This window comes from Miniopterus schreibersii, assembly GCF_964146895.1.
Source record: "Miniopterus schreibersii genome assembly, chromosome: 17".
NCBI lineage: Eukaryota > Metazoa > Chordata > Mammalia > Chiroptera > Miniopteridae > Miniopterus > Miniopterus schreibersii.
In genome coordinates, this window is record NC_138117.1 from 7,689,347 (window position 1) to 7,709,400 (window position 20,054).

Genomic DNA, 20,054 nt, shown 5'->3' on the forward strand with positions numbered 1-20,054 from the left:
CGGGACTCCCCCGGGCGGCCGGCTCGCAGCCGCCCCTTTTCCCTCCGAGGTGGCGCGAGCGGCCTCGCCCCCGCCGCGGCCGGTCACACTCGCGCCCGCTCCCGCCAGTCACCCCACCCTCAGCCGTCCCCGCCACCTTACTCCACCGCCCTCCCCGCCGCTCCGCGCGCGCCGCGTTCCGGCCCGGCCTCCCGCTCCTCTCACCCGAGCCTCTCACCCGCCAGCCCTTCGCCCCCGGAGGCTGAGGAACATTTCCCGGAGCGCGCTCCTCAGCCCGCCCTCCCCCGGCGCTCGCCCTCCCCCTCCCCCCGCGCTTGCTTTCTTGGGGGAGGGGGCCTGTCGCCTCGGATTGAAGGCCATTGATTTGTATGTATTTGTCCCGGCGCCGGAGGCTGCCCCAGCCGCCCGCGCGGGTGCCGCCGCCGCCAGTGGAGTCGCCTCCCTGCTTCCCTAGGGTGGTTGGGCTCCACCAAACATGTCGGCTCCGGTCGGGCCGCGGGGCCGCCCGGCTCCCACCCCGGCGGCCTCTCAGCCGCCGCTGCAGCCCGAGATGCCCGACCTCAGCCACCTCACGGAGGAGGAGAGGAAAATCATCCTGGCCGTCATGGATCGGCAGAAGAAAGAAGAGGAGAAGGAGCAGTCGGTGCTCAAGTAAGGACCCAGCTCCATCTTCCCGCCTCCCTCCCTGCCCTCCGCCCCCTCGGCGGCTGCCCTGCGGCCGCCTGCGCGCCCGGGATCGCCGCCCTCCCTCCCGCCGGCGGCGGCGGCGCCTGGGCCACGAGGGCTGCGGCCGGCCGGGGCTGCTTTCTGGGTGTCAGCGCGGGGGTGCGTGTCGGGGACGGAGGGCGCCGAGGCCGGCCGGGGCGAGGGTGGCGAGCCTTGGGACGTCGTCATTTTCCCCGAGCGTCCTTCGTGATTTCCCCGCGGGCAACTTCGGCTCCGGGGCCCGGCCCGGGTAGCGGCCGAACCCCGGCTCCGCGCGCCTTCCTGTCCGCCGCGCCGCCGCCCCCGCGCGGAGGCAGTGACTGGGGCGATGGATCCAATATGGCCGTGCACAGGTGCTCCCGGCCCAGACCCCGGCGGAGGCGCGCGGGCCGGGGACGCGGGCGCCGCGTGGGCCCCCTGCCCCGCGCTTCCGCAGGGCGGCTCTGCCCGCAGCGCCGAGCCGAGCCGAGCTGCCCACGGCCGCGGCGGGCGGCGGGGCGGCGGGGCGGCGAGGGGCCCGTGCCCGGTGGTGTCTCCGGTGGGTGCGCGGCCGCCGCCATCTTCCAGCCCCTCCCCCCGGCGGGCTCGAACGCCCTGCGCCCCGCCGCTCTTCCTGTTCGCGGCGAGTCAATCTGTGTGACCCCGCGGAGACTCCCGTCCCCACCATGGCCGCCGCTGGGGACGCTTCCTACCTGGGGAAGTTCTGTCAGCGGCGCTCACGGTCTGGGCTGCGGGGACGTGGCCGCGGGTGGGAGTGAAGGCGGCGCCGGACGCGGGCTCGGCGGCGGTGCAACTTCAGCACCGGGAGCTGTCCGGCCGCGGCTCGGGCGCTGTCCCGTCGGTCCGCCGGGCGCCCACTTCTGCAGGGCCGCTTCTCCGTGTCTCACGGGGATGTGCTCGGTTTCTCGGCCACTGTGAGGAAGGGATTGTGCAGAAGACGTGTAGCCTCCTTATGTTTTCCCAACTCAACTTTTTTCTTTTCACTTGAATCTTCACTAAAAGATGACCGTGTACAGTTTATGTGCCAAAGTGGGGCGGCTCTTTTGTGTGTTGTCAAATATGCTTTTCCATATTCTCCACCGAAATACACAATTGAGAGTGCAGAGTTTCTGCACTAACCTCTCGTCATGTAAATTTAAAAAACAGGTTGTTGAATTCAGCAGTCTTTAATATACTTATCAAGAAATCTCTGTACATACATTTCCATAATTTAATGAAAAATATTACTTTAAATAATTTATGATAAATGTATAAAGTAGCTGTTACATATTTGAGAAGAATGCTATTTACCAAAAAATATTGAAGGACTAAGAGAGCAGATGTATTTCTGACATTAACTGGAATAAAGAAGAATTGCTTCTTCAAAGATAATTTCTGGGTGTAAATACTTTTGGGGACTTGTGATTTTATTAGTAGGCTTGGAAGTGAAAAAAGGTTAAGAGATTTAAGTAGCTTACTTCAACTAGTAGAAGAATAAAGCATTATTTATAAAAGCTTTTTGAGTGTACACCTAACTTCACTTTACTATATATGCTGACAATACCAAGCTTTTGATGACTTAGAGTTTGACAATTAGATGTATTAATCTATATTTTTACTATATTGCTATAAAATTAGTGTTGCCAAAATGATGCTCGAATAAAACAGTTTTATTTCTGTGACCTACATATTTAAATTAGAATGTATTTATTTCTTTATAGTATGCTAATAATAGCATTAATTGGCAAATTCACTATAGTTTCAAATCTATTTATTGTTTTAATATATAGAAATTTAAATGAACTTTTGAGTACGGTATTAAGAATTACTCAAAATGAACAATATGTTATTCTAGAAAAATGTTTCGAAAGGGTCGGCTCTTCAGGTAAGCTACATGAATACATTACACTTCTACGTAAACCTACATGTTGTGCAAGTACATGTATTTCATACCTTTTCATTTTAGGGAGAAGCAAACATTATCTACACATGTATTCAGTCTGTGAATTTACATTGATGAAAATATATTCATATTTATTTTAAATATATATTTACATTTCTACTTAATGTAGTCTTGGAAGAAGAGGCCATAGCTTAAAATGGCCCACATTGTTTCAGAATTATTTTTGTTTTCACTTTATCAGTAGGTTATTTGGAGGTTAGAACATAATATATTTGAAAATTTAATTGTAAATGTTCTTTAAAAGTGCTTTTGTCTTTTTTTTAAATATGTTTTCATTGATTTCAAACTGAGGAAGGGAGAGAGAGAGAGAAACATCAATGATGAGAGAGCCATTGATCAGCTGCCTTCTGCACACCCACCACTGGGGTGGAGCCTGCAACCTGGGCATGTGCCCTGACTGGGAGTTGAACTGTGACCGCCTGGTTCATAGGTCGATGCCCAACCACTGAGCCACACCAGCCCGGCTGCTTTTGTCTCTAATAAAATAATAGTAGGCAAGGAAAATGAAGAAAAGAATAGACTTTATAATAGAATTATAATAACAAGAGACAAATCATTTTCAAGAATTTGACAATTTATTAAGTAATATATTATCAGTATTGGTTATTAAGTTTCACATGCTATATATATAAGAAGAAATACTAGTATTCTTCAATGGTTACTATTTTTCATTAACTTTTAAGGGACAAATATCTGGTTATGACTATATTATCCTTTGTTTCTCTTTAGTGATACCCATTTAATTTCATGTTAACATCTATTCTGAAAGAAGGTCAAAGACAGAAATGAACTGAAATTCAAATTCATATCTGCTGTCTTTTAACAACTATGTTAGAAAAAAAGTTTGAGCTCGGCTGGGTGTGGCTCAGCAGTTGAGTGTTGACCTAGGATCCAGGCGATCGGGGTTCGATTCCCGGTCAGGGCACATGCCCGGGTTGCGGGCTCGGTCCCCAGTTGGGGGCATGCAGGAGGCAGCTGATCAATGACTCTTTCATCATTGATGTTTCTATCTCTCTCTCCCTCTCCCTTCCCCTCTCTGAAATCAATAAAGATATATTTAAAAAAAAAAAAGAAAAAAAAAGAAAAAAAAAAAGAAAAAGAGTTTGATGTATGAAAAATTGGAACTACTGGATGAAAATATTTTTGCATGATCTATGAGTTTCAATATTATCTTAAGTATTCATACAAAATAGGGTGTGCATTACAAGATGATATATGGGCATACAGGAAAAAATATTAAAACTTATTTTATATTTCTATTTTTATTTTAAAAAAGAAATTAAGCTTTACTAATGCTTACTATATAGATTGACAATATTAAGATGCATATAATTTACATATAAATATTTATATATTAAGAGATTCATGCCTGAGATATTTTTAATAAGAGAGGTGAGCGATAAAACAGATTGAGAACACTACAGTAATCTCTTGCCTTGGGAGCCAGAACAATTACCACTCTTTATATTTAATTGTTAGCAGTGTCTTCCAAGCCTCGCTGAACATCCACATACCCAGGAAGTCTTCTATCACCATCAGATAATACCATTTTACATGTGAGTGAGATACTAGAATTTTGGAAGCATCTTTATATATCTACAGATCCCTAAATGGATCAATAATTACTTTTTTTTATCCTTACTTGAATTCCATTAACATTTTTAGTTTGGATAACTCAATCTACCAGTAAATTCTATAATGTCCTTTTACTGATTAATGTTTTTAAGCATTGTCTTTCAAGAGTATAAACTTCTTGAGGGCAAGAATAAACTTCTTGGAGTTTGTGTTTTGCAGCATCCTTAATATCTGTGCGTAGTAGGTACCTAATAAGTAATGTTGATTTGACTTGTGGTAATGTTAATGTGGTAGTTTACCAATTTTGTTGGGGAAATGGGGAATGATTTTTTTTTTTTAAAGAAAAGCATACACCCATTGAAATCAATAGAAAAGTATTCATTCAGTAACTATTTATTGAATTTCTGCTATGTGCATATCATAGTCTTTCAGATGAGGTGTTTTTGTGACGAGATAGGAATTATGTTTCTTGATGTGTAAATTATCTTTTTGATATCAGTTTAGATTTTCTATTAATGTAAAAGGGATAATTTGCTCCCCAAATAAAGGAAGATAATAAGTAAAAATTTCCCTTATAGATCAAGGTAATAATTTAGCTTATATTTAAAACAGGTGAGCAGTTCTACATTTTTTAGTAATTCAATTTTAAAAGTATACTTTCCAAAGTCAATTTGTAAACTTCCTTATTTAATAGGTAATATATATAAATAGCACAAAATTCCTTACAAAATTTCTAACTATTTCCCCTAGTCAGAGGCAACTACTGTTGCTAGTTTATGATATAGTTTGCCAGAAAATTCTATGTAGAAGAGTAGGTACCTGTATATATAAAATATTTTGTGTTTGTATGTGTGTGTGTGGGTGCACGCGCATGTACGGATATATGTGTATAAACATAAAAAGGACAAATGTGTCCTGAAAATTAACTTTTTAGGAGACAATTTCCACACCCATTAATATATAGGTGCCTCATTCATTTTAATGGCTGCATAATATCTCATTTTATGAATGTTCTGTAATTTCTTTAGCTAGTACCATTTTTGGGTAAGTTGATTTTAATTATTTTGCCATTAGGAAAAACGTTGTTAAGTACCTTTGTACATATATCATTTTCCAACATGTGTGAATATATCACTGGGATAGATTTTTAGAAATGGAATTATTTGGTCAAACAGTCAGTATGTTTTAAATTTTAATAAATATTGCCAAATTTACTTTCATAGACAAAGTATACATAAGTGACATATACTAGGGAGACTTTCCCACATCATTGCTAACTCAGAGTGTGATAATCTTTGCCAGTATTTTGGTGAAAAATATGCCATTGTAGATTTAATTGCAGTTTTCTTATTATCAGTGAGGTTGAGAGCCTTTTACATTTGTGTAGAGCCTTTTGTATCTTTTTTTCTGTTGGTCATTTTTAGTGATCTGTAGAAGCTCTTTATGTGTCTTTTGTTTTGTGACCTTGTTTATGCCTTTTTTTTATTGGTCAGGATTTTTAGAAAATGTATTTGAATTTATTACTTTTTGTTTTATGGCTTAGGGTTGGTGGTATACTTAGAATGATCTTCCTTATTCTAATATTAAAAGAAAAAAACTACCATATTTTCTTATTTAGCTAAATGGAAATTTAAGAATGTGGCATGTCAGATAAATGATGCAATTTAATCATGCAGACTTTTAAATAAAAATTATACATATAAATAACCATGACCATTGCTATTGCCAAAAATTGAAAATCTATAGTTTTTAAGGATTCAAAATGCATTCTAAAACTTTAATTGACATTTTATGAGAAAGTATCTAATAAATTCTTTATATATATTTTAAAGTAACTAGGACAATTAATACCTTCTTGTTGACAATACATATTGATAAAGAACGGATTAACCTGTGTGATGAAGAGGGAGGTAATTGAGTCATGGATGATGGACTAGATGGACTTTGACCCCAAACTTTACTAATTAATACCTGTATGGTCTAGCTTATGTTATTAAACCCTCTGAGCCCATGTTTCCTCCTCTATATTATTTGAGTAATACTAAAACTCCTGTCTCCATCCCCCCAAACTTTACCTTTGATTTGTAAAAGAGTGTCAGTGCATAGTCAAGAAACTCGCTTGAAGAGGTTCAGAAGGTTTGGAGCATAGAGTTTAAATGGAAATGAGTCAGTAGAAGAGACTGGAGAGATGGCAAGGGTCAGAGCTTAAAAGACTTTAAGCATAGAGAATATTGACATAATGGGCAGTGCCACTCTTCTGGTATGTTAACCGGAACAGGATAACATGGTAACAAAATCGAGCCAAAGAAATGAACCAGAAAGTATGTGTAATCAACTGTTTCATTTGAGGTAAATCTATGGCTAAGATTACCTTAAATCAAAGAGCCTTTGCTCTACCTGTATCTCATGTTTAATTTCTCAAAAGATTGCCCCCTTACTTTCTAGTAATGTTCTTACAGTAAATTCCAGTCTATTTTTGTTGATATAATAATGAGGCCCCTAGAGACAGTCTTGTTGTGGTACCATAAGTTGTCTTAGCTAAGATCTGAGAAGGAATATGTGGAACTAGAAAAAGGCAGCAGTTCAGGAGTTTGAGACTAGTCTTCATTTTTTATCTTATGACTGTTCCGCATAGGCTTTTCTTTGAATTTCAATATATGTCTGGATTTGAAGGAAGGAACTCACATTTGTTCATTGTTTACCAAGTGCTAAGATCTAGGTCACAAAGCTCGTAAGTACCAGAATACAGATCTGTAACTAGATCTTTCTAACTCCAAAACCCATTTTCTTTCCATCATATCTTCTGGAAAAGAGTTAAGAGCCTAGTGCGCTTAAGGGCTTGGACTCAATCAGACAAGCTTGGGTTTGAATCCCGGCTCTGTTACTTGGTAACTGTGTACCTCAGTATGTTCATTGGTAAAATGGGGATAATAACACCTACTTCAGAAACTGTTATGAGGATTAACTGAGTTTGCAGTTGTAAACCCTTTAGAATTCCTAGTTCATAATAAATACCATATAAATGTTTGTTAAATAAATAAATTAGCTAGAAGAGGAAAGTATTAATAGCTATAGAGAAGATCAATCTAGTTTATCATCAATAAATACTTTTATGAACCCCCAATTTTTAAATACCTGTTGAAAGGACATTGTTACTTTCTTTAATAAAGACTTTGATCTTTCAAGGTTATAAGTAGTATTTCTTGTATTAGTTTTCTACTAATAACAAACTTAGTGGCTTAAACCAACACAAATTTATTATCTTACAGCTCTGTAGGTCAGAATCTGACACGAGTCTTGCTGGACTAAAATCAAAGGACTTGGCTGTGTTTCTTTCTGGAAGCTAGAAGGGGAGGATGTCTCCTTGATCATTTAGGTTGCTGAGAGAATTCAGTTCCTTGAGGTTATATGATTGAGATCCCCATTTCCTTGTGTCTGTCAGCTGAATGCTTCTCTAACCTCCTAGAGGCCTGCCTTTCTCTAGTGCTTGCACGTAGCCTCCTGTATCAGTGGGGTGTTGAATCCTCTTGATGCCCTCTCTCTGACCCTACTTCTGTGGGCATCTCTCTGCCCACAGCTGGAAAGATTTTCTTTTAAGGATTCATATGATAGATTGGGCCCACTAGATATCCCAGAGTAATCTTCTCTTAATCACATCTGTGAAACCCTTTTTCGCCATGTAAGGATACATATTTACACCTTCCCGGAATTAGAATGTGAACATCTTTGAGGGGGCCATTGCTCTTTGTACATTTCTATAGTGAGCGCCACTAGATAGAAGTTTGGATATATGTCTTTTACAAAGTAGACATTGTCCTCTTATTTTAAAAAAATGTATTTTGTATTCAGACACACAAATTCCAGGTGAATATCTCTGCAGTAATGTTTTACAATGTACTTTTTCATGGGTTCATAATACTTTATTGCCCTCAAATTACTGCCAATCCTCTCTTTACTCTTTATTTATTTAACAATTTACTCCTGAACTAAAATGTTGTTCTAACTGGGGGTAGGTTTTGGGATCTGGGGGCCAGCAGTGTGAATTGTTCTGGGCCCTGGACATAAGTGCTCTTCCTAACTAGTCATTTTAGTTAATAATTTTATTTATTTTTATAGAGGGAGGAATAAATAATGTTGCCACATGAATAACATATGAAGAATTCTTGAAATCTTTCCAAATGCAGTATTTTCATTATCATTTAAAAAGACTCAGCATAAACTTTATATTGCAGCATGAATAAATAAAGATTTGGATTTAACCTTTTGACAAGATTATGGTTTCTCTTGGACTGCTTGGTTGAAGAGCCATTTCTTACCCTACAATAAGTGTGCCTGTTTTTCTTTCTTATGGTTATTAGCCTAGAAGTCTGACTTAATGAAGAGGTATAGTATGTATATTATGACTTAAACTTTATGGCAGTATTTAAAATATAGTCAATTGTTTTAGGGATATAAAACATTAAAAGTAGCTATGAAATAAAGTTGAAAAAGAAAATAATCCAAGGTTGTCTTTCAGAACTACTAATATAAATTCATGTTGCACTACATAGTTTTATGTGATAGGATACACTAGGTATCAGTGCAGTCAGGAGACAGACTGAAATAGTCATTGAACAGGAAAATTTTAATATATATTAAAGATTATTAATCTATAGCACCGAGCAGCCACCTCTTTTAGGGCTGAGGCCGAGTACCCAAGCAAGGAACAAACCTGGAAGAGTCCCCGTCCCCCGTGGCTGGGGCTGAGATTCAGCCCTTGTGGGAGGGGGTGGTCATGGCTCGTTGCTGTCAGCATCTGGGGCAAACAAGCAGGAAATCATCTGCGGGGGTGTCCGTGGGGCTTGCCGAGAAGCTGCCTGGAGTGCTCAGGAAGTTCACTGGGAAGCCACCCGCTGGGGTGTCAGTGAGACTTTTTAGGATACTGCCTGCTGGAGGGCTGCTGCAACTGAAAGATGCCTATGGGGTGCTGGTGAACCCTGCTAGGAGGTGAGGGCCACTGGGTGTCCTGTAAGCTCCTGGCAGCCACCTATCTCAGAACCAGAGTAGCCCCTTCTCCCTTTAATGCCCCGTCTCCCCCTACTGACAAAGCTTAACATTATGCCAACTGGTAAGGAGGAAATAGAACCCGGATCCAGCATCAGAGCAGGACAAAGAAGGGTGATTTGGAGCCAAGAGGCGATACATTTCCACATGTACTGCAGGCTGTGCTATCCCCAAATATCAGTAGCATGAGGCAACATAGGGTTATTTTTTCTTCATGCTCTATGCTTTCTCTGGGTCACTTGGGATCTCTACTCCACGCCACCCTCTTTCTGGAGCTCGGGCTGCTGGAGAAGCTAGCTGGAGCACGAGAGCAGATGAAAAGAGAGATTGGTAAATAGCAAGTTGTCTCTTAAAGTTCCCTACCAGAACTATGTGAACAACTTCTGCTCACGTTTCATTGGCCAAATCGAGTTACATGATTATGCCTACCTCAGGGTGGAGAAACCACGTATGGAGGGAGAGGCAGAGAGAATTAAAAATAATTACCACAAGATCGACAGGATTGGCTTTAGAAAATTTGGCAATCCCTAGGATAATTATTTAAAACTCTCCCTTTAAAGTTTTGTTTTGCCGGGCCGGGCGTGTCTCAGCGGTTGAGCAGCAACCTAGGATCCGGGAGATCACGGTTTGATTCCCGGTCAGGGCACAGGCCCCAGTTGCGGGCTTGATTCCCAGTAGGGGGCCTGCAGGAGGCGGCGATCAATGACTCTCTCATCATTGATGTTTCTGTCTCTCCCCCTCTCCCTTCCTCTCTCTGAAATCAAAAAAGATATGTTTTAGAAAAAAAAAGTAGTTTTATTTGCTTTGCAGTTTTATGAATTTCAGTGAAAAACAGCATCAACATAAAAATGAGTGGTACTCTCAGCTTCTGGTCAGTGACCTCAAGCTGCACAGGCAAGTTGTTCATTTGTGTAAAATATGAATTGGAAAACAATTTTAAGCAGTGGGAAAACAGTTTTTTGAGGGTGAGAGATAAATAGGCTTTATTTTATAATTTTGCATTAAAAATTTTTATGTTAACTTATATTTACGTGATACATGAAGTATGGAATGTCCCTTTATGCAGAAAAAGTTTTTTCATTCATGGTCAGTCTTGGATTGGGGGTAAAAAACATATATAACTCTTAGCAGGGTCTGGACAGCAGCCCCTAATCAAACACAATTATGTATCTCCATTCAAAGACAAGAATATTTACAAGTGGGTTAAATAAAGACTATGTACAGCCTCATGCTAATTTATATCAGGAATTTAGGACAGAATTCCAAGCAATTTTGTTTTCAGAGCTTTTTAGATTTTAGAATTGTGGGTAAGGAATTATGGTTCTGTGGAATCTTTATCATACAGTTAAAGTTACACACGGTAAATGAAAGTGCCTGTGAGCTATAAATTGCTGTAACATGTTAATTATCATAATCACAATGGCTGTTGATGATATCATTATCACCAGCCATTTAAAATAATATTTAAAGGAAAGAATTGAAAGATTTTTGCTGCTGTTGGCCCACTTAAATAGGTCAGTGTTGGGGTCTTGATCTCAGGTCATTTGAACTTTTATTTAAAATGATTTAAATGGTACTGTAGATTCACTGATGTGCATCGACAACTTTACTGAGTAATCTTCTTCATTAGGGTTGTCTCTGTACCCTCCCAAATGCTATGTAATACTAATGTCCTCTCAAATTCTAATAATATTGTTGAAAGTGCCACCCAGCCTCGTTTCTCTTTGTTTTTTCTCCTTTGGCTTATTGATTTACAGTACAGTATTGGCAGGCTCTGTGCCGACTGGTGGATAGCCAGCCCTGCGCTGTGCTTGGTTGGTTTGTCACTCGCAGACACTCTAAAGAGTAAAACCCTCTGCTCTGTGGTAAGGCGCTGGCTTTGCTCATTTGGCCCATTGCTTTGTGATCATGTTCATGCAGATAAGACATGCAGTTTGAGGAAGAGAAGGATTATCAGGGTACAGAAATCCAAATTGAGATCCTTATACTTTTTAACTAGTGATTTAAACTTTCACTTCGATAAAGTTTTGAAAAATTCATGGTTGCACTCATGCATGATCAAAACTTTTTTTAAAGTCTGTGGTCCTCTTTGCTAAATTTATTTATGTTAAATTAGTTTTTATTTTTAAATTAAAATAATTCACTATGAAATTCTGTCACGAATGAGTGTCTTGCTAGTTGTTAGCATCAAAAACCAATAAAAAAGAAAGAATGAAAGAAAGGAAGAAGGAAAGTAGGAAGGACAAACAATAAAAAATTAACAAAATAATTTATGTTCTAATAGGGACATCTAATATGAGATGCTGATGCTGAGAAGATAGCAATTATACATACTTTATATGTTAGAAAAATGTGAAAGGAAAGGCAAATTAAATTAAAATAAATATTTAACATATGTCTATAAAGCAAAGAACTTCACTGATAATAACCCCATTGTGGCAAAAGTAATAATTACACTAGACTACCTGATATGATCCATTGGGAGTTGCTACGTGGTGCTGGTTTTACGAAGCCATGTATACTCTGTACTGTCTAAAACAACTTAGAAAAATAGGTGTCCTCTTGTACATGCTTAAGTTTGCATGTAAAATTTTCCAGTATGGCATACAGTATAGTAAAGATAATGATTGTTTTTGGTTTAGGTATTGAATCATTCTTTTAAGTAACTGTTTTGAGTGTCTCTGCTCCATACTAACCACTGTACTCGTTTAGGAAATAAGAGGAATAGGGCATAGTCTCTACCCTTGAGGTACTCAATCTAGTGGGACGAGTCATGGAAATAAATAATTAAATCCATGACAAATGCTTTATAATTGCTATATACCAGTTGTTGAGCTGAAAAGAGAAAGAGTTGGTATATGAATATGGAGGACATAGGGGAAGGCTTTATAACCATTCAAACTGGCTTCGTAGGAAAATTGTAATTCGATATGTAGAGGAGAAGGGCCTTCTGGGGAAATGGCCAGTACTCCAACATTGCTAGATGCATGGAAGATGGGAGGAAGGAGTGGAGCGGTGGGAGGTAGTTGGTGAGGGTCAGTTGTAAAGGGCCTTGTATGCAGGACTGGTACTTAACTGATATGCACCAGTACATCATTATTAAAATACAGAGTGGGCAAAAGTAGGTTTATAGTTGTGAGTACACGAGACATAGTTTATTCTTGTATTATTATTTATTAATTATTGTATTATTTTCCATACGAACAACTATAAATCTACTTTTGCCTCACCTTGTATATTGAATAACTTTCATGTGGGTTGGTAAATTTGTTGAGAGAATAGGTTACCTAATGATGCTATCCAGTGCAATCTGTAAGGAGGATTATGGGTCCTAGTAACCTTGCTGGTATGGATTAATGTGGTCCTTGGGAGGCACGTGGTGGCTGGAGTGTCAGTGTTTGCCTGATAGTTTTTATGGCACCATTTTTTGAGAGGTGTCCTGAGGCACAAGGGTTTCATGCCCTGTGGGAAACACTGTCATCCGTACATATGCTTGTGTGACAATGACATACAGGCAGCATGCCCAGCTGCCTTACAGCTGCAACAAAGTGCTGCTGGGTACCAGGGACCAATGACTGTCACTTTATTGAGGAAGATGTTGGGAAAAGCTTGGTATAGTTCTAAATACCAAATCATGGTCCCATTAAAAAGATTAAATCAACACTTTCTAAAACTCAAGAAATGATTTTGAAAATATTAAAATGACTATATGAGTAACTTATTCTGCAACTCTTATTACACAATAAGCAGATATCTATGTCTACATCTATAGTTTATTTCAAAATTTTTATTTAATGTTGTTATGTAATTATTTGTATATTAATTTTACATGATTGTATCAGTTGTTAAATATTTAGAATCACCTATGCTTGTATGCCATGTTAAAAAATTTGAATTTATCTCATTGGTGTATTTGATTAGAATGAAAGGTTTTGAAATAAGAATATGATAGGGTCTGCTACGTCAATAAATTCTTTTGATTTAGTCAAAAAGTCTAACTAGTGTAAGAATTGTCACCAGTGTATTTCTACTGATGCTGTCATTCTGGGATCTTATGTCTCTATACTGGATTTTCCTTGTATTGCTGCAGAGTACCATCTTAAAAATCAAATTTAAACCATTCTTCCCTAGTTTAAAGGCCTCTTTAAGCTTCCTATTGCTTTGGATACAATTCTAAGTACTCATTTTTTTTTACAAGGTCCTTCACAGTTTCTTCCCAACCTATCTTTCCAGCTTCATCTTCCACCTCTTTCATAAATCTTTTCCTTAAGCTATAATAAGATTTTCACTGTTTCTGGAGCACTGAAGTAGGGAAGGGGTCCCTCTTATAAGGGGGCTTTGTATGGAATAAATAATTCAGTGAATTAATATGTCAAATATATTAAATATCCTGAAATATTTGAGATTGGGACCATATCAGTGGTGCTTTCATTTAAAAACTTAGACGAAAAACGTTTTTTGAAGAGACTCAGATAAAATTAAGGTCACAAAACTCTCATTACTCATTTTCTTCAGTTTCAATAGGAATCTTATGGAATTGTTTTGGAACACATGCTTCCAATCTGCCACCAGATTTTGCAGCAAGAATTTATATAACCATGCCATAGCTCACAATTTACTGTCTCACAATTTACCATATGCTTCAATATTTCCAGTGTTTTCAAACACTCTCTTATTTCCCACCTTTTCCAGTTCACATTTCTTAGTTTTACCCCACAATTTTCATTCATTTCTGTGATTCATGAATAATCTCTGTTATAATCTTCCAGTGTAGAGTCAATTTCTATTCTGGTTGTCTTTCCTGAACCCTTTTCTAGACTATTAATAAGCAATGCTTAATCTTCAGTTTAGAACTCTTGATTCCTGGCTTATGCTCAGCACTCTAGAGCCTGAGCCCATGATCAAACTTCTGCTGAGGTTCCTGCAATGCTGCTGCTTTCTCTGCAGGAACTAGAAACAGAAGGAAGAAAATAAAATGGTTTATCTTTTCCTGCCATCTCATTTTTACCAGGGATCCCCAGTGGCAGAACATAAGGAAACCAGCTATCAAGAGAGTATGGGAAATATAGTCTATAGTCTTCTAGCCCCCTGAAATAAAAGGAGAGCATGTAGAAGCATGAATGGAGCTGGGAGCCAACAAAGAACCAGCACAGAGAGAAGTTCTAAAATACTGATTTTTTAATCACAATAGAGAGAGGAAGCATTTTTGCAACTTTCTGAATAATGTCAAGACCCTGTCTTCATTTTTATTTTCTTTGGTTGACAGAAAGATTAAGTTATAGGGATCCGTAGAACTTCTTTGAAAGTCATATAGTTCTCTATTGAGGTATCAATTAAGTATTTTAGCTTTAAGCAACAAAAAATGGACCCTGGCAACTTAAGAAGAACATATATTTATGAGAAGAGTATTGGATAGCTTTCAGAAAGGTGGAGTAACTAGTCCCTGGAAAAGGCAGAAATTGGGATAGCTCTGGATAGCTAGTTTACTGAAACTAATGGGTGGCCTGTTTATGGTGCTACTTGCAGTTTGTATGGATCAGTTTCACTATTTTCTTCTTAAGGGTCACATTACTAATAGAGAGGCTGATCTGCCCTAGTTTTGATTAGTTGTCCACCCTTCTTCAGAGGAGGACATGGTTTCTTGATTGACAGCTATATCAAGATTACGCAATAGTTGAGGGATAGTTTGTTGCTTAAAACCAAAATACTTAACTAATGACATAAAGCAGTGTTGAAGCAAAGCAGGTGAATTTATTAAGGAAGCAAAACAAGCAAATTTATTAAGAATACACTTGGCATAAACACAAGTGGGCAACTCAGCTAGTCTGAGCGCCCCACCTGGTGGGGGTTCAAAGGTTTTATACTTTCCTCCCCTATAGATTTCAAGGTTCCCCTGCCAGCTTTCAAGGCCCCCCCTTTTACATTGTTGTGGCTTTTCCCAGAATTTATGAGAAGCTCTGGTGATTTTATCTTGGCAAGTCCCAAGAACGCTGACTTCTTTGTTCAGTGGGTGAGATAAACTCCCCTTCCCCTGTCTTTGCAGCTGTCTGTTCTGCCTAACATTCCCTCCTCAAGTGATATCATCCAAATGCTTTTGAGGTTTTTGTTATTTGTCCCCCAGACTTCATTTGTCCTTGGGTTTGGCTGGCACAAATGGCATTAACTGGGTCTTTGTTCTCTATTTTCCCCGAACAGGGTGATTTAAGCTATGCATATGTTCTCTGGTTAAGGAGGAGAGATATAAACCATTTGTTCTCAGGTGTTCTTGGTTGGGGAAGATAAGGTCTTGCGATTCACAAGCTGGCTGCAAGATACCCAGATCGTTTGACCTTGTTTAATCTTCTTGCCCACTTGCCCAGGAACTTTCCTAGCTTCTTACTATCCTGCCACAGTAGTACATATTATCCTTAATTTTGCCTTTTGACCCACAAAGCCTAAAATACTTACTGTCTAGCCTTTTACCGAAAAACTTTGCTGACCTTTGATTTAGGCCAATAAATACTGGTTGATACTAATCTGAGATCTGTACATTGTATTGGTTTTCATTTTTTTGAGTAATCAAGAGGAATTTGTTTCATTTTAGCTTGAAATATCCAGTTTATTAGTGCCTCCTGGCTAAAACAATGAAAATAATGTTGTTTTTTAGGAACTTTTGAATATAAATTGTTTACAACTTCAGAATGTAATTATATATGGTCGGTCTCAGGATCATCACTTTTTTTTTTTTTTGCATCCTTTGCAAAGTGTGGACCAGCTAGGAACAACTAAACTGTGGAAAGAACTAGAACAACTCCCTCATACTAGCTCTGAAAGTCAGAGGTCCTTTCTTTCTATGAAATTTTATCCTAGCATTGTGAGAGATTAGCCTAGTAGGAGTAAGAGTAGGTGTGGAGGGATAGTAAGCTTTCTCTTCCCTTGATGTTCAGCTTGTTAACCCATCTGATTATTTCAGGTAGTCTAGCAATGAGCTGCACTTCTAGAAAGCCTTACCTACACTCATTCTAAACTCTTGACTCTGATAGAAACTACCAAGAGCCTTGCTCATAAATGTGATTATTCATCCCATAAGTGGCACATCAGGATCGACAATATGCCCAGGATTTTAATAGTATAATGTTTAATGCCATCATTGAGGTGATCTGCTTTGCGTACCTGCAGAGCTTTGCCAGAATTCAACATTAGGTTTTGACTAGGCTCCAGGAGCCAGTGGTGAACCTTGGCCATCTGGTTGGCTTCCGCATTTCGGCTTCCGCATTTTCAGTCCTTGCCAAACAGTGAGGCAACAATTTGGTTCATTTTGATTAATAATAGGCTTAGCAAGGGGTGATGAGTTAGGCCTTCAGGTAGCACATCAGAACCTATACTTTTGAACAAATATTTTCTCCTTTAAAGTAGTCACCTTGGGAGATTATGGGTTTATTCCAACTATCCAGCATGGCCATCTTTTTGTAAGGGAGGGAGGCAGGGAAGGAAAAGGAAGGGAGGAAGGAGAGAGAGAGGGAGAGACAGAGAGATTGGTATGCAATATATTTCCATCTTCCGATATTTTGCCATGTCTTTAGAGTAGACTCTAGCTGGGTCCTTTTTGGATGGCTGGGTCCTATTTGGGCTGTCATGTAAGACATAGCTAAAAACATGTATGCATATAGAAGTTCATTGTCTCTCATTGTGGTTTTTGATTTGCATTTCCCTAATGACTAATGAATGATGTTGAGTATCTTTTCATGTGCTCACTGACCATTTAAAGTCTCCTTGAAGAAATGTCTATTCAAGTCCTTTGCCCAGGTTTAACTTTGTCATTTTATTATTGAGTTTTAAAAGTTGTATATTTTTCATACAAGTCCCTTATTGGATCTGTGACTTACAAATATCTTCTCCCATTCTGTGGATTTTTTTCCCCACTTTCTTGATAATGTTCATTGATGTACAAAAGTTTTAAATTTTGATGTAATTCAGTTTATTTTTTGTTGTCGTTGCTTATTCTTTAGTGTCACATCTATGAGACATTGCCTAATCCAAAGTCAGGAACTGCACGTTTCTGTTTCTTCCCCCCTAAGAGTTGTATTGTTTTAGCTTTGACATTTAGGTCTTTATTTTGAGTTAATTTTATACTAACTGACTTCATTCTCTTGCGTGTGCATATACAATTTCCCCAGAAGCATTTGTTGAAAATACTATTCATTCCCTATTGAATTGTCTTGACTCCCTTGTTGAAAATCAATTCATCGTTGGTATGGGGTTTATTTCTGGAATTTCAGTTCTGTTCTATTGATTTACATGTCTCTCCTTATGCTGGTACCACTCTCTTTTGACTGTTGTAGCTTTGTAGTAACTTTCAAAATTGGGAAGTGAACAAACTTGTTCTTCTTTTTAACATTATTTTGGCTACTCTGGGTTCTTTGAATTTCTATTTGAATCTTTGGATCAGCTTGACAATATCAGCTTGGATTTTGATAACATTTGCATTCAATTGGTAGATCAGTTTAGAGAGTAGTGCCACCTTAACAATATTAAGTTTACTTGTCTATGGATATGGGCTGCCTTTCCATTTATTTAGATCAATAATACCTCTCAACAGTGAAAACTTGCAGTTTTCAGTGTGCAAGTCTTACACTTCTTTTGTTTAATACACCTAAATATTGAATTCTTTTTGATACTGTTTTTAAATGCAATTGTTTTCTTAATTTCAATTTTGGAATGTTCACTGATAGTGTATAGAAATACAATTGATTTTTGTATATTGGTCTTGGATCTTGCAATTAGTTCTAATTTACTCAGTTAAGGCTCTTCTCAAATATCATCTTTTCTGGGAAGTTTTCGCCAACTTTTCTGGGCAGAATGAGGTAAACTCTTCTTTATGTTGCTATAAAGCCCTACTCGTACCCTCATCAAATAATGCACTTCTGTGCTATTTTGTTATCATAGGTTTATTTCCAAACCTCTTAGCTAAATAAACTATTAGACTGGCTTTCAATCCCGATGTTGTAACATACTTGTATGCCAAGTTTGGTGAAAAGGTTTGTCCCAAATATTTCTTGAAGTACTGAAGCTTGTGAATGATTTGCTTGCTGCTTAATAATTGCTAACATTAAAACTCTGTAAATCTAACTCTAACAATAAAATAAGGTTTATTTTTCTTTCAATGGCACTTATTCCCTCTTCTTATTTATAATACCTGTAAGACCAATTTTGAAAAAATAAATTTCAGGATTTAAAAAATTATGAGTCTTATTTCCTATTTTTTATTATTTAACCCTGATAAAATGACAATTTTTTTCATTCTTTAAATGAGTTCACTAAACTCACGTGCATATTCAGTGGTTTTATGAATAACTGTCTCCTACTCTGTTAATGTGAGAGAGAAACATCTATCAGTATGCTTCCTGACCTGACCTGGGATCGAACATGTAATCTAGTTATGTGCCCTGATCAGGAAGTGAACCTGCTTCCTTTTTGGTGTATGTGACGGTGCTCCAATCAGCCGAGCCACTTGGCCTGGGCATGAAATTTATCTTTTAATCAAACTTATTTTCATATCTTTTTTCTTTTACAAAAGCTAAAAGTCTTTATAATATCTTTAATAAGTCAATTAACTAGGGAAAATTTCAAAATTGTAGAGTATGAGTGCTATATAAATTTAATGAAATATTTAATTTTCTAAGTTGGTATTTATTTTTATTCTGTTAACTTATTTGTTACTGAAATTTAACTCTGACTAATACTTTGCCAATCAGTTAAGGTGTTCACCAATTAATAGGACAGCTAACAACACGTAGACCTTTTAAAAAATTTGTTTTGTGATACATTTGCCTAGTGATGAGTGGATTGAATAGTTTTTGGTCATGAGTTACTAGGTGGTGAATTAGTTCTGATGATAAATGTAAATGTCTGACTAATTCTGATAAATTTAAATCTGACCTCAATTTGAACTTTCCTTTAATTTGTTACATAATTACTGACTCTTATTCTTTTCTAAAAAAAGAAAAAAGAAAGAAAAAAACCAGAAAAACTATTCAGTCATTTTTCAAAGATGTAGCGTAAGCACTGCCAAATGATAATTGCTTTGTAGTAGTTGCATAAAAAATTTATTGAGCTATCTTGGAAATAATTTTTTATTAGTAAAGGATAAGAAAAAAGATAACTAAAAAGTTAGCTTCCTGTAACACGAATCTTAATGTGTTTTTCAACTAGAAACATATTTCCACAGTATAGTTATATACATGACGTATTGAAGAAATTAGGAAACTATTTGTATCTGCCAAGAATTATAAAACAATGTGGCAGACGTGAAATTTGATTCTAAATTCTGGCAGTGGAAACTTATCAGATAGATAGAGAACATATGTTTACTTACTCAGTAGAGCATCTTAATAAAAATAGGTCAAAATAATTGGTAAGAAAGAAGTGCTAATTAATAGAGCATAATAAACAAAGACCACATTTTTTTTAACGCCAGTTGCAGTTGTATATAAAGCTCTAGCTCTCTGATAGCCCGAGAGGACACGCGGTCACACAGTTCCCTGCCTTTCTGCTCCCAGGCCCGAGGCAGCCAAGTGCCACCAGCCTTTTTTCCTTCCTGGCACCGCACGTTATTTTCTGTTGGCCTTGTTTCCCCTTGTGTCTGGGTCTGCTTTCCCTTCTGGCTCCGGCTGCATTCAGCCTCCTGCTTCAGGCTCTGCTTGTTTTCCTGGCTCAGGCTGTTTCTCTTCCATTCTCCGCTTCCTTGGTCAGCCCAGTGGGTCCCTCACCTCCTGCCTCCCTGCCCACTTAATGTTCATTTCCTTTCCCC

At 38.7% G+C, this 20,054-nt stretch overlaps 1 protein-coding gene across 13 annotated transcripts in view; it reads left to right on the plus strand.

Annotated features, from left to right (window-relative positions):
* The first annotated feature begins 204 nt into the window (after nucleotides 1-204).
* Nucleotides 205-20,054, plus strand: part of RIMS2 (regulating synaptic membrane exocytosis 2) — a 215,843-nt gene continuing 195,993 nt past the window's right edge. For all 13 annotated transcript variants that reach the window (XM_081117158.1, XM_081117172.1, XM_081117165.1 and 10 more), the window contains exon 1: nucleotides 205-651. In XM_081117158.1, coding sequence (XP_080973284.1) covers nucleotides 476-651 — 176 coding nt within the window. In that variant the 5' untranslated portion in view covers nucleotides 205-475. The remainder of the gene's footprint in view (nucleotides 652-20,054) is intronic.